We start from the raw sequence: 14,432 nt of genomic DNA on the forward strand, positions 1-14,432 counted from the left end.
AGTAAATAATTAAAACAATATTTTAGATCAGGAAAATACCTAGATTTGGATAACTAATTACAAGCTTCTAAAAGTACTCATTTATATTTATCATTGCTAATATATACTTTTAACATAGAAACATACATCTCTGCATCTGCTTACTATACTCGGACATGTTATCTGGTCTTATTGAACGTAGAAATTTGATGTACTCATCGCTGTGGTATTTTGTCATTTCTTCAGCAGTGGCTTTATGGGGCCTCTGTGAAGAAAAATAAATGTCAGAATTGTGGAATTACAACTAGTAACATCAGGGTTACCAAACACAAAGTATACAAGTATACAATTTCCCCTAACAATACTCTCAAAAGAACTAGGTCTGCCAGAACAAAATAGATAAATTCCAAAGCAAATCCAAATTTATACATGTGTGTTTTAGAAAATAGAAATCAAATCCAAAGATAATTCACATTCCTTTAAAAAGGATTAGGCAGGCCTAACACCAACTATGAATTAATCACTCCTTTTATTTTAGTGGAAATAGGTCAACCCTTCTAAAGACTAATCCACGTTCATAAACTCTACTTTCTCTTATTTTCTATCACAAACCTCCTGCTCTATATCCAGTAATTTCATCAATGACACACTTCTGCCACAAGGCTTCCTAACTGAAAGTCTTATCCAACTCCTCTTCTCCAAATGTCTATAATCTGAAACAAAGAAGCTCACATATATTACCCAACATTGTTAACTGCTTCAAGTTTTTCTCTTCTCCCCAAGTGGATAAGAATTGTTGCATCTTATATCTGTTTATCTATACTCCCACATCTTCTACAAAATAGACACTTTGCTTGCTCACTAATACAGTGTTCCTATACGCCAACAAATATTGGTAGGATTAATTTTCTGCATAATTCTTTTTTAACAGTCCCAGGTCAACTCTTCAGCAGCAGACAGGTCAATAATTATCATAACAAAAATATTTAGTATGCTAAATTGAGTTGGTCTCCAGTTATGTGAAAACCTGGGGAAGGGAAACTGTTTTTTAAAATGGTTGAAGGAATAGGGGAAAAAAAAGAGGCCACAGCTCCCACACTCTCAAGTTTTCTCTGAAGAATAAAACAAAAAGAGGAGTTTCTGTTTTCTTCCACACCTTTTCATCTGCTAAATGCCCTCCAACTTTGAAAACAAAGTTTCAAAGTAGTGGTTTAAACAAACAAACAAACAAACAGTGAATATTTACCGAAAGGTATACTCACATATATTTCCATTTTTCTATACAAGCCATAATTTAGCAGCAAGTTATGGGTCATGCGGATCCTATGAGGTTTCATGGGATGACCCTGTCCGTAATAATAATTTCCAATATCACCTAAAAGAGGAAAGAGACAAAATGAACAATACAGACAAAAGAATCTTCATGAACTATTAAAATTTATGTGTCCACCATTAGACGACATTTATCACCTAAATAAGCTTTATTTGAAATCTTAAATAATAATTTTAGATTTTTCAACTTTCAAACTGTATTAGAAAACCAAGATCCTATGCACATTTTTACATACTGATGACTCCATCAATACATTATGTTTGTTCAAAGATTAAGGCAAGCAAGCTTTTCTGATTTTTAGTTTACTGAACTTTCTTATTTAGGATTAGCCCAAATAAAATACTCTTTACTCACTTACAAAAGTTTTTGTTCCTTAGAGTGATACCTGCTTTTAGTATTTACTGGCAAATTTAGATGCTTAAGGTACATTCTCTGAGTTTCACCAGTATGACTTAAAAATTTTATAGCAAATATTGCTTCTTGGATGATGCTCTGGTGTGCCAAAAATCCTTTATAGTTGGTATTATCGCGGCTACAATGTTTTATATATCCATATCACAGTCAATAAAAATTTTGGTAACTGAAATTTGGATCCTAAATAAAGTTTTGCTATGATGACATATTTATTACATTTTTCAAGGTAATAAGGATATTTTTTCTCATTTTTCACAATTAAAAAGTTATAATTCCTAACCTATCTTTTTACGATATATATTACATCCCAAGGCCTTAAAACTGACACATAAGATTTATTTCAAATAAAATAACACCAGGGCTACCCTGGTGGCGCAGTGGTTGAGAGTCCGCCTGCTGATGCAGGCAGGTTCGTGCCCCAGTCCGGGAAGATCCCACATGCCGCGGAGCAGCTGGGCCCGTGAGCCATGGCTGCTAAGCCTGTGCGTCTGGAGCCTGTGCTCCGCAACGGGAGAGGCCCGCGTACCGCAAAAAAATAAATAAATAAACAAAATAAAAACACCAAAATCCCAGGTTTTTGTCTACCAGATTTCAACAAAATTAATACTTTAAGGTAAAGATCCAGTGTTTCTATAATAAAAAGTGTTAAGGATGCCACTTAAATATATACCATTTTTCTAATGTAATGGGCAATTTTTACAACAGCCTTTATTAGAAATTACCTTCAGTACTAATTCTAGTTTTTAAATAATCAATTCTAAAATTTTGTTAGGATAGCCAAGCTGATTTTAGTGGCTTGAAGTTAATCATTTAAACATGGGTTCATATAATAAAAACTAGGGATAAAAAATGCCATTTACTCCCCTTCTAGATCAAAAAAATCTTTCAAAATCCTGCCTAAATACACACCTTTTTTTGTTTGTTTAATGAAAACTAAGAATTCAAAACCTTTTGCTTCTCTCTTCCATATTTTTGGTAACAGTCCAGGATGAACATTCACTTTTATAACATAGCCGTTTCTAATACTACTACTAATTGATTTTGTTGGTACCGCACCTCTAATTTACTTAACTCTTCATTTTCAACACAAGCTCTCTTCTGAAAACAATTCATATATACACATGGTCATTTAAAAGGAAACTTTGTTTTAAAGGTTTATGTTTTAATTGTTTATGTTTATAAATTATGTTTTATGTTTTAATTTTAAATTTTAACCTTTCTTAATCTGTACCAACAGTAAAGCTAAGACAATACAGACAAGTAGCAAAGCAGAGCTATGGGGACACTCCTCTGCATTTATCACAATTCAGTCTATGAACGCAGGAAACAAACTACCTCCCAAGCTATAAAGCTCCGCTCTACATCGTGGTAGTACACATAAAGTTCCTTGAAAGCAGCCTGGTCTCAATGAATTCTTAGATGTAGAAAGCCCACTAGAGACACGAAGCATCATTGAGCTAAGGTTAACGCAAGGAAGGTATTTCTAAGTTATCATCACTACCAAAGGAGATAACGAGAGTAAGAATAAAGAAACTAATCTTCACATAACTTGCATCTGCCCCTGTGTAAGAATTATCAAGATGAAATATCTCTAATATCTACCGTATCTTAAGATCAAATACTCTAGTTATGTACATACTCAGAATCCAGTGAAAAATAATCACTAATCTAATAATGGGAAAGACCACAATAATCTATAGAAGGGAAAGTACAGTTGCAATTTCTCAGCAAGAGTGCTTGATAAAAAAAGATGCTAGCAATAATTTACATTTATTGACAGCTTACTAGAAGGCACTATTCTAAGCACTTCATGTGTATTATCTGTTAATCTTCTCAACAACCCTATAATGTAGGTATTATTACTACTTTCCTATTTTATAATAGTGAAGATGGATGAGATGCAGACAGGTCAGGTGATATTGTCAAAGTCACAACAGCTAGCAATAGAGGAGCTAGATTCAAACTCAGGCAAGGCAACTCTGCCAATCTTCTTAAGTAGTAGCTACTGGGAAAGCAACGACACTTATAGAACCTAGAAAGAAATGGTAGGGGGAAGCCTGACAAGAAAAGGACATAATACAGAATACAAACATTTTAATAAAGACTTAAGATCTTTGTTGGGCTTCCCTGGTGGCACAGTGGTTAAGAATCCGCCTGCCAATGCAGGGCACACGGGTTCGATCCCTGGTCCGGGAAGATCCCACATGCCGCGCAACAACCAAGCCCATGCGCCACAACTACTAAGCCTGCATGTCCCAACTACCAAGCGTGCGTGCCACAACTACTGAAGCCTGTGCACCTAGAGCCTATGCTCTTTAACAAGAGAAGCCACTGCAATGAGAAGCCCGCGTGCACACTGCAAGGAAGAGTAGCCCCCCGTCTCTGCAACTAGAGAAAGCCCGCGTGCAGCAACAAAGACCCAATGCAGACAAAAATTAATTTTTTTTAAAAAAAGAAGAATATGCACACTACTTAAATGACACATGTCCACAAGGGCAGCCAAGCTACAGATAACTGCTATTTGGCTTATGAAGAATTCTTCCAAAATGTAAGGGGGGTCTAAAAGAACCATCCCCAACTTTTTTCCTGCTTAATCCCCTATCACAAAATTCTCTACGTGGGTGCTCTGCAGCCATCTACTTTTTCATAAAGATAAAATATGGCTTTTCTTAGTTTTAAAAACCTATGGATTTCATTCATCTGATTTAAATAGTCAGTAATGTAATTTGGGCATTTAAAATGTTACCCAAAATAGTTTAAAATGCTTTACCAATGAAATAAGCATCCAGGAAAATTAGCTCTAAGTGGCTCCTTGAATACAACAAACTTTGTCAATGTGAAGTAATTACCAAAAAGATTTAGTTATCTGCAAAATTTTCAAAGCTGCTCACTCTTCAAGAAGCTATCAGAAGAGAAGTGGTTACTAAGGTCTACAATCTCTTTTATCTAAAGTCCTCTAAAGTCCTTGAGACTAGATACATTTCAGACTTTTTCAGATTTTATAAATGTAAAATGATAAATCTGCCAGATATTATGTGATAACCTGGAGACTGGGCAGCCTTCTGTAATCAAACATTAATATTTCTGCAGCAAAAATGTATGAATATTCAGAATAAGAGGAATAAAGATGATAAACATTAATTCAGGTTAAGCTTTTGATTCCAAATGAGTTACAAAAATTTCTTTTCACCTTTCAGATAATTTTGGACTTCAGGACTATGAAATATAAAATATACCCCTGAAGAAAAGCTGACTAAAAAATGATTCAGGAAAAAACAGAGAGCTACTGTATTATTTTTGTCTTCCAGACTAGTTAGTCCACTAGCGGCTTTAACACACTGGCCACTTCTTGAAACATTCACTCTTGGCTTCCACAATACCACGTTCCTGGACTTTACTACCACCCCACAGCCACTCCTCCACCAACCTTGAAATATCAGGGGTTTCTCAAGTTCACTCATTCACTGAACAGACCAAGAACCTACTGTGTGCCAGGCAGGTGCTTGGGTATGTCAGTGAATCAAGAGTGCTGCCCTAAATCCTCTTCTCTCAGGAATAAGCCACCTAACTGCTCAATTCAGAAATTTAGGAGCCATCCTTTATTCAGTCATCACAAAGCCCCAACTCCATTTCCAATCCATCAACAAGTTCTATAGGTTTTACTCCCAAAACCTCTCTTAAATATGTCCATGTCTATCAGTTGCAATTATTGTCTTGTACGTGGACCAATATATACTCAATTCTTGCTTTCAGTGTTCACATTCTATTACGCTTTACCATTCTTTCTCCACTTTCCAGAGTTCTCTCTACTTAAGAAACCTTCAATGGCTTTCTGCTTCCTGTATATTCAAGTCCAAATCTCTTACCACAAAGTCTTGTGTGGTCTGGCCCTTTACTACTTGGCCTGGCACCCTACAGTTCCCCCATGTCTTCCTCTTGGCTTCCTTTCTGCTAAGTGTACTAGGTTCTTTCTAACTACCCAGGCTTTGAAGTTTGCAATGTCTTATGTAGGAAAACTCTTTTAAGGAGGCTGGCCCATTCTGTGCCTTCAGGCCCTCCCTTGCCCGATTTACCCTACAAAGGTCCCCTCTCTTACTATCTAACAGTCTTATTTTTTTTCTCCTTAAAGACATTTTTAAAAAATTTTTTAGATTTTTATTTTACATTGGAGTATAGTTGATTCACAACGCTGTGTTAGTTTCAAATGTACAGCAAAGTGATTCAGTTATACATATATCTATTCTTTTTCAGATTCTTTTCTCACATAGGTTATTACATAGTACTGAGCAGAGTTCCCTGGGCTATACAGTATTATACAGATTAACTATTTTATATATAGTAGTGTGTATATGTTAATCCCAAATTCCTAATTTACCCCTCCCTCCCACCTTTCCCCTTTGGTAATAACCATAAATTTGTTTCCTAAGTCTGTGAGTCTTGTTTCTGTTTTGTAAGTTCATTTGCATCATTTTTTTAGGTTCCACATATAGTAAGTTCATTTGCATCATTTTTTTAGGTTCCACGTATAAGTGATATCATATGATATTTGCCTTTCTCTGTCTGACTTACTTTACTTCGTATGATAATCTCTAAGTCCATCCACGTGGCTGCAAATGGCATTATTTCATTCTTTGTTATGGTTGAGTAATAGTCCATTGTATGTATGCACCACACCTTTATCCATTCCTCTGTCGCTGGAAATCTAGGTTGCTTCCATGTCTTGGCTGTTGTAAACAGTGCTGCAATGAACATTGGGGTGCATGTATCCTTTTTTTTTTTAAAATCAATTTATTTATTTAATTTTGGCTGCATTGGGTCTTTGTTGCTGCACACGGGCTTTCTCTAGTTGCAGTGAGCGGGAGCTACTCTTTGTTGTGGTGCGCGGGCTTCTCAATGAGGTGGCTTCTCTTGTTGCGGAGCATGGACTCTAGGCGTGCGGGCTTCAGTAGTTGTGGCGCACAGGCTTAGTTGCTCCGCGGCACGTGGGATCTTTCCAGACCAGAGCTCGAACCTGTGACCCCTGCATTGGCAGGCAGATTCTTAACCACTGTGCCATCAGGGAAGTTCTGGGGTGCATGTATCTTTTTGAATTAGAGTTATCTCCAGATATATGACCAGGAGTGGGATTGCTGGATCATATGGTAGCTCTATTTTCAGTTTTTTAAGGAACCTCCACACTGTTCTCCATAGAGGCTGTACCAATTACACCTCCGCCAACAGCATAGGAGGGTTCCCTTTTTTCCACACCCTTTCCAGCATTTACTTCTAATATGGTCTTATATTTTCTTCTTAGGACTTCAATCTTTTCTCTACCTGGCACAAAGTAGGGACTTTAAGTCCATTTGATATTTCTGAACCCAAAGCTGACTTCACCCTTACACTTGAACTTTTAAATCTTATCTCATCCATGTTTCAGTGCTGTTATTATTCCCTAAGAGATAACTACACTCCCTCCTCAATTCCAACTGTTTCCTTTAAGGATTTGTCAACACAAGCATTTAAAATTTTTGTTAATGGAAAGACATAATTACTAATACTTTTTTTTTTTTTTTGGTAGCAGAGAAACCTTTTTTTTATCTGTAGCCGTGGCAATAGTTCCACTCTTGGGTCACCAAAGGAAAAAAGAAAAATGTTTTAGGTACCAGATGTTGATCTCGCCTTGGACATTAAAACTAGACAATGTAGAAAAGGATTAAGTGGTGGACTGAGTCAAACGGAGATACGAATCTATTTTCATGGGGAAAATAAATAAAACGCCACTTATCCTACCTGTCTGTAACTAGAGTGGGTGTAAGAATTAGAGAGAATATTATATGAAAGTGCTCCAGCTATAAAAATATAAGGTGTTAATCATTTATTCATCAATAATGTAAAAAATGTTTGTTTGTTTATTTATTTATTTATATTTAGGCTGGTGAAAGTATAGACATCAGCAAAACAGATTCTGTCCTCATGAAGTTTATATTCTAGTGGGAAGAGAGACAAAAATTAGGTGGTATAATTGATAGGGAGAAAAGCAGTAACAGGGATTAAGGTAATAGGGAAAAGCTTCTCTGAAAAGGTGAAATCTGAAGGAAGTAAATGGTAAAAAAATATCTGGGGGAAGAGAACCCAAGTATATGAAAATCTCAGTCTTATGTTCTACTATGTTTAAATGAATGATGTGCAATTAAAACCATTGGTATTTGTGAACTGCTGCTATAATTCATTCAGCACCCTGATTTGCCTCCAAAGAAAAGGTTACCTATTTTATGGATAATAACGATTTATACTATAGCTAAGAACCCATGCAATTACGTTAAGGACTACCTAGCAAAAGGCTTTGGCATCACTGTTATAAGTAAACATCTAAGGAAATCTGTCAAGTTGGCTGCCAAGCAGAATTCTTATAATGTGCTACAGTAAACTAGGAGTATATTGGGAGACATGATCTTGGTAACTCTTTGTACAGTGTTGAGTGCTTTTCTCTGAACCACCTGTCTCCAAATAGTTTGATGTGTCCTATCAGAGAAGGGAAAAATATAACACAGAGCAATGCATGTAATCATATAAATTATGTATATATACAACCCTATCATATTGTATATACAGTAGAAGACACTAAATGTAATTGGCCTCAAGCTTAAAAGAAAGTACACTTAACATTTCTAGATAAAGTATTAATAATGTATTTAATCAGAGCCTAACAAAGCTTGGTTTGCTAATTACATTTAAGTACAGAATCACATCATTTTATTTTTTTCTCTTTCGGCCGCTCTGTGTGGTGTGTGTGATCTCAGTTCCCCGATCAGGGATAGAACCCGTGCCCCCTGCAGTGGAAGCTCAGAGCCCTAACCACCACATTGCCAGGGAATCCCCGGAAGTCGCATTATTTTAAAGCCAGAAGGGATCTAACTATATCGTTTACAGATTATTGACAATCTTGCAGTATATACTAGAAGTTCAAGATTTAGATATATGTTTTCGGAAATGAGTCATGAGTCAATAGCTGCAATAAGAGAAGTAAAAACTTCTCTTACTTGTCCTCAAAGGTTTAAGAATACTTTATCCATCAGTGCCTGAAGGTTCACTTGAAACCATCATTCCATGGGCTTCCCTGGTGGCGCAGTGGTTGAGAGTCCGCCTGCCGATGCAGGGGACGCGGGTTCGTGCCCCGGTCCGGGAGGATCCCACATGCCGCGGAGCGGCTGGGCCCGTGAGCCATAGCCGCTGGGCCTGCGCGTCCAGAGCCTGTGCTCCGCAACGGGAGAGGCCACAACGGTGAGAGGCCCGCGTACCGCAAAAAAAAAAAAAAAAAAAAAAAGAAGAAGAAACCATCATTCCAGTGATCTAAAGGGTATGATATTGAAGACTGTAATGTGTACGGAGGAAAGAACATATGTCTTTTAGAAGCCCCTTTCATTTGCTAGACATTCTCTCTGTGTCACCAAGAGTAGTCCTAATGGTCCCAGTAAGCCTAAAGGTAGGATTCCTATGGTTACAGAATTTGCTACTTCACTCCTTTCCTCTTTATCTTTCTTCCTTCTACTTCCTTTACTAACAAGTTAAAACCAGCTATTCTAGTCTAATAGATTAAGGCCCTATTATTATTGACATCACACACTCCAAATCCAATCCATGTTGTGTATCTTAGAGTTAGTTCCCTGTGCACAAGCTGCTTTACTTGCATCCTCTTTCCTCACAATTAAAAAAAGAAAAAACTACTATCGCTACCTCTATAAGCTGACAAAATAGGGTTTTTCCGGTGATGAAAATGTAAGCTTTGGAATTAACTATGCACAGCTTAAAATACTATCACATACAAAGAATTAGCATAATAATACCCCTTCAATTTAATAACCTCTGCAAAATATTTTATTAGCCCCACGCCTATGAAAAGAACTCAAAGCATATTCCAAATGTAAGCAACTACAAATTCCATTCTAAAAATTAGTCAAGGAAGAGCCACAGACAAAAGACAGATAACCTAACCAGAGATACCCAAACATTCAGTTATACACCTGCTGTTGGCCATCAGATAATGCCGTTGTATGGTCCACTATAAAGTACTTAAGTCACAATCAAAGATTACTCTTCCTATCAAGTCTGCATCCCGCCTTTGGGACCAGTACTTGCTCCCATTTCCTCAACAAAAGCTCATCATAAACGGGCCCAGGAACAAATAGCTGATAAAACTGCAACTTAAGTGTACCTCCTGGTTCTACGGTTCAAGCCTGGTGACAAGAAGTTTCAAGCAGCTTACTTCATCAGAGCCTATCACTGTCAACAGCAACTAACAGCTCCAGGAAGAGCCTTAGCACCAGTTACCCCAAACTTTTAAAACCTTTCTTCTCTACCCAAAGCCCTGACAACAACAATCTCTAAACCTTAGAGAAACAATGTTGTTTTAAAAATTAACTTACATATAGTTATTTACTTTCCAATTTGGTCATGGAATGCAAGACCAGGCCAGTGACCCAAAATATGCGTGAATTCTTAAAGAATTAACTTTAAGAAACGTTAATAATTCACGTTAAAATTAAAATGTACTCCCATCTCCACCCCCCCCATGATGGCATAATTTCAAATCAATTTGTATCACACATACATGCAGTTCTCTCAAAAAATATTTTAAAAACATGGCTGTGACTACTTAGCACTAGCTACCAAATATCAAACAATTTAGATTTCTTCTGTAAGATTTTAGATTTTTCCACAAATGACACAAGTGGTTATTTTATATAAAGAGGCATTAAAATGATTCATCCTTGCTAACTGGAGAGATATAATATGGCCATTTTAAAATTAAAGTCAGATTTATTCTGACCTAGTCCTGTAAGATCTTTCCACCGCTCTAAGATTTTACGATTTACAATACATTGAATGTAGTAAACAGCTTCCAAAATTTGTATCGCTTCTCACAAATCAGATGGACTTTCAGGTCTCTGAACCTAGCTTCTTTGTTAAATTTTAGAATTTCTTCTCTGGAGAGTAACCTACTAGGCACTATTTACCAAGTTAACGTCTTTGTGCAATCTGTAGAACAGTAACGGCTCCTTTCATTGTATTTTGACTGGCCCAAGAAACAGGATTCAAGAAGACTTACTGCTCAAATTGCAAATGAGAAGAACCCCTAAAATGAAATTATCTTACTTTTATAATTTACTGTTCCACGAGTTCAAGCTTTTCTGATTATTTAGCACTTTCTGCACTGCTCCTCAAAGTTTTCCTGCACCAGGACTCCCATCGCCTAGAAACAGCCTTCGCAAGCCAAATGCCAATGCTATCTGTCCCACACCTCCAAAGCACGGTATTTCCTGATCGAACAAAGCAACAAAGAAGTGGGTGGTAACCACCTCTCAGAGAGGCAAGCCAGGACCTATCGAGCCTGATCGACAACACAAGCAGCAACAGCTCTACGATGCCCTCCCACCGTCTTATTTCCCGTGAAGCCTGACTACCTCAAACTCGAAAACCCTCATTTTTATTGAGGAAGTGAAGCCTTTTCATTTGAATGCTGAGAAAGTGGCGCTCAAAGCACCCGGCAAACAAAGGAGAGGGATGGAGCCCACGCAAAACAGGGGTGTGAGCGCGCCTCAAGGCGCACGTGAGCCCCCACCCTCAAGGGGTACTCTCCAGCACCCACCCGGGTCGAGGGGTCCGGGGAGAGGCCGGCAGCAGAGAAAGGAGAAGACGCTTTCGGGCCAGCCGGGGACAGAGGGGAGCGGAGGAGGGGAGAGGAGGAATGGGGGCTCGAGGGGCGGAGCTCTCGAGGCCGTGGGGCTTTGTGTGGAGTCTGGGCCGGGGTAGCTGTTTTGACCCGGGGGGAGAAATCGGGTGCAGGCGGCCGGAGCAGGGGACCCCAAACCTCCCTCCCACGGAGAGGCGGAGGGGAGAGACGCGAGGGAGAGCCGTCTGCTTCGCACCAGCACGAAGCCAGGGTAGGCCGGCGGCGGACGACACTGCGGGAAGGAGAGGGGCCGGACGGAAAAGTGGGGCGTCCACTTAGCTCCCCGCGGAGGCTGCCAGACAGTGTCGGGTCGCGAATGAGTTAAGATGCGGCCAAACGTCGGTCCCTCCTCCTGACTCCTCAGCACCATCGACCACTCGCGACGGCTGCCGCAGAGCCAGGTGCGGCTCCGGGCCCGGCGCCGCAGCCCTGCCCGCCCACCCACCCGCCGGCCGGCCTGCCTCTCACCATCGTAGTAGTAGCAGACTTTCTTCTTGCCGCCTCCCTGACTGTACGCCATGGGCTCCCCGGCCACCGCCGCCTCCGGCTCCTCCTCTGGCTGCTTCTGCTGCTGCTGCCGCCGCGGCTCGGCGGGGAGAGAAGAGGGCTGGGGCGAAGGTGGGGGGGGGGGTGGCAGTGCCGCGGGGAAAGGCAGGCCGGAGGGCCGGAGGGAAGAGAGGAGGGGAGTGCCGGGAGGGCTCGGTACCGCCCGGCCGAGTGGCCGAGAGCGCGGACCGGGGGGTGGCAGCGGCGCCAACTCGCGACACTGGGGAGGGGGAGGAGGCAGCCAAACCACCTCCGGAGGCCGAGGGGAGGTGGGGCGCGTCCACTGTGACTCCACGGGGGAGGAGGGGGCACGACTAGAGAAAGAGGCTTCTTCATTTCTGGGGAAGGAGGGCTTCCAATGATGAACAACTTGCGCAGGGCGGGTACAAATACAGTCGGAAAACTATTTTTAAAAAGAGTCAGGCTTTCGCTCCGTAAGTAAAGAGAGCATTGAGCCAGGTGAACGCTCCACCCCTTCGGATCTTCGCACAGTGGTTGCGCCTATCTTGAGCCTGCGCAGTCGGCGCCTCCCCAACCGTAGCCGGGGCCGCCTAGACCCCCTCCGCGAAGTCCCACGCCGCTCCCCTCCCCCACTGTGGCTAAGCTCCCGCCCGGGCGGACCACGTGCTCCGAGCCGGGCGGGGAGAGACCACTCTCCCACCCATTCGACCGCATGGAACCCGTTGAGCTGCAGCCCACGACCCCTATACTGGGTCGTCGTGGATTTCATTTATTTTTTCATTTTCTGCTGATAATTGCTCGGAGGTTCTGACCTGTTAAGGGGACCTACTGCAGACATTAAGGAATACCTGGGTTCGAATGGGCATTTATGGAATGCATTTATGTGTTGGATAGGGTTCTGAGTGTTTGCATTAATGATGTATTTCATTGATACCTATTTGTAATAGATAACCTGTTAACTCAGTTAAGACTCCCAACAACGCTGGGATGTAAGTATTACTTCTAGTTCTTCTTTATAAATGGGGAGATTAAGGAACTTGATCCTCTCAAATGTTGATGGTCTGGAGTTTGATTTCAGTCTTTCTCCAAAATCCACACACCCTAGCTACTCCATTATGACTGCTTCTGATAGCTGGGCACTGAAAGATTGGTGCAGAAGTTCAGAGAAAGGACTTTCAAAACTCTTGGAAGTTATAAATACCTTTGTCCCTGTGTTCAACAAGTCAACAAACATTGAGCACCTACCTACTCTAAGCCAGCCACCTTGCAGGTGACTGGGGGGAGGCAGAGGCTGACAGTCCGCTACATAGAACTCTTATTCCCCTATACCATTTGCCACTTACAGTTTTCCCAAAATACACACTCTCCCTCACCCCCATTAAAAAAAAAAAGGCCTTATTGAAGCAGGAATTATTCAGAGCCACTACCAAAAATATCCTCTTTATTTTGCTATTTGACTTCAGAATCCCCAAGTAGTTCATACTTAAAGCAGCAATTTTCCTGGACCTCATCCCCAAGAAATTTAGAAAAAGTCCCGGGTAGCCTCCATCGCCCTCTACCCAAGTCTGTATTTTTAGCAAGCACCCCAGGTAACTGATGCAGTTGGTACAGGAACCAGAGTGAGAAACTTTGACTCAGAGGTAAAAATTGCATGGTATTGACCTTAAAAGTTTTACTCTATTAAGTCCAAAATCAACTTGCTGCATTCTGAGAACAGAATAAGTTAATTTAGTAGAAACTAATGTTCTTCTCAGAGCCAGCATAGTGGAATCTGAAGTGAGACTTTGTTTTCTTCTGTAACACTTCCCTGACTACTTCTTCCCCACCCCGGAGTCTGTTTTTTCAGCCCCTCACTGCCTGGATGTGACTTGTACCCCTCTAGCTCCACAGTCACCATGTTGCAGTTGCCTGTAACTTCTCTGAACTTCTCATTAGAACAGAGCGTTATGAGAGGAGCGACTGTGTCTGTCTTCCATATAAGTATATGTGTATGCCTATGACTTGGGGCAAGTCACTCGATTGTCTGAATTGCCTTATCTGTAAAATGGGGCAGTATTACTTGGAGAGTAATTCCTCATGTGAATATAGAGTACCTCAAATAAGAAAATTAATACAGAATAGTTTTTAAACAATAAAGAACTATGTGAATATAAGGGATTGTTAGGATTATTGTTATAGTACTAGTAATAATTATTATTGTTGGCATCCACAGCACCTAGCCTTGAACATGTGAAAAGAGTCCGGACATATATTTATATATTTTGACTGGTTGAGGAACTTGTTATATTAATTATCATTTAATAATTTTATTTATTTATTTTTAGTTTTTTAATTGAAATATAGTTGATTTACAATGTTATGTTAGCTTCTGGTGTACAGCAAAGTGATTCAGTTTTATATATATATGTATACTTTTTAAAGTATAAATGTGTACCTTTTTATATTCTTTTCCATTACGGCTATTACAGGATATTGAATATAGTTCCCTGT

At 40.3% G+C, this 14,432-nt stretch overlaps 1 protein-coding gene across 1 annotated transcript in view; it reads right to left on the reverse strand.

Moving 5' to 3' along the window:
* The window catches only part of HDAC2 (histone deacetylase 2), a 31,131-nt gene extending 18,931 nt beyond the window's left edge, over positions 1–12,200 (reverse strand). Inside the window, exons 1-3 of the mRNA XM_033867645.2 lie at positions 11,904–12,200; positions 1,242–1,354; positions 127–244 (exon numbers count right to left, since the gene is read on the reverse strand). Of these exons, the coding sequence (XP_033723536.1) occupies positions 127–244; positions 1,242–1,354; positions 11,904–11,955 (283 nt within the window). The 5' untranslated portion in view covers positions 11,956–12,200. The remainder of the gene's footprint in view (positions 1–126; positions 245–1,241; positions 1,355–11,903) is intronic.
* Positions 12,201–14,432: the final 2,232 nt, after the last annotated feature.

This window comes from Tursiops truncatus, chromosome 12 (genome assembly GCF_011762595.2).
Source record: "Tursiops truncatus isolate mTurTru1 chromosome 12, mTurTru1.mat.Y, whole genome shotgun sequence".
NCBI lineage: Eukaryota > Metazoa > Chordata > Mammalia > Artiodactyla > Delphinidae > Tursiops > Tursiops truncatus.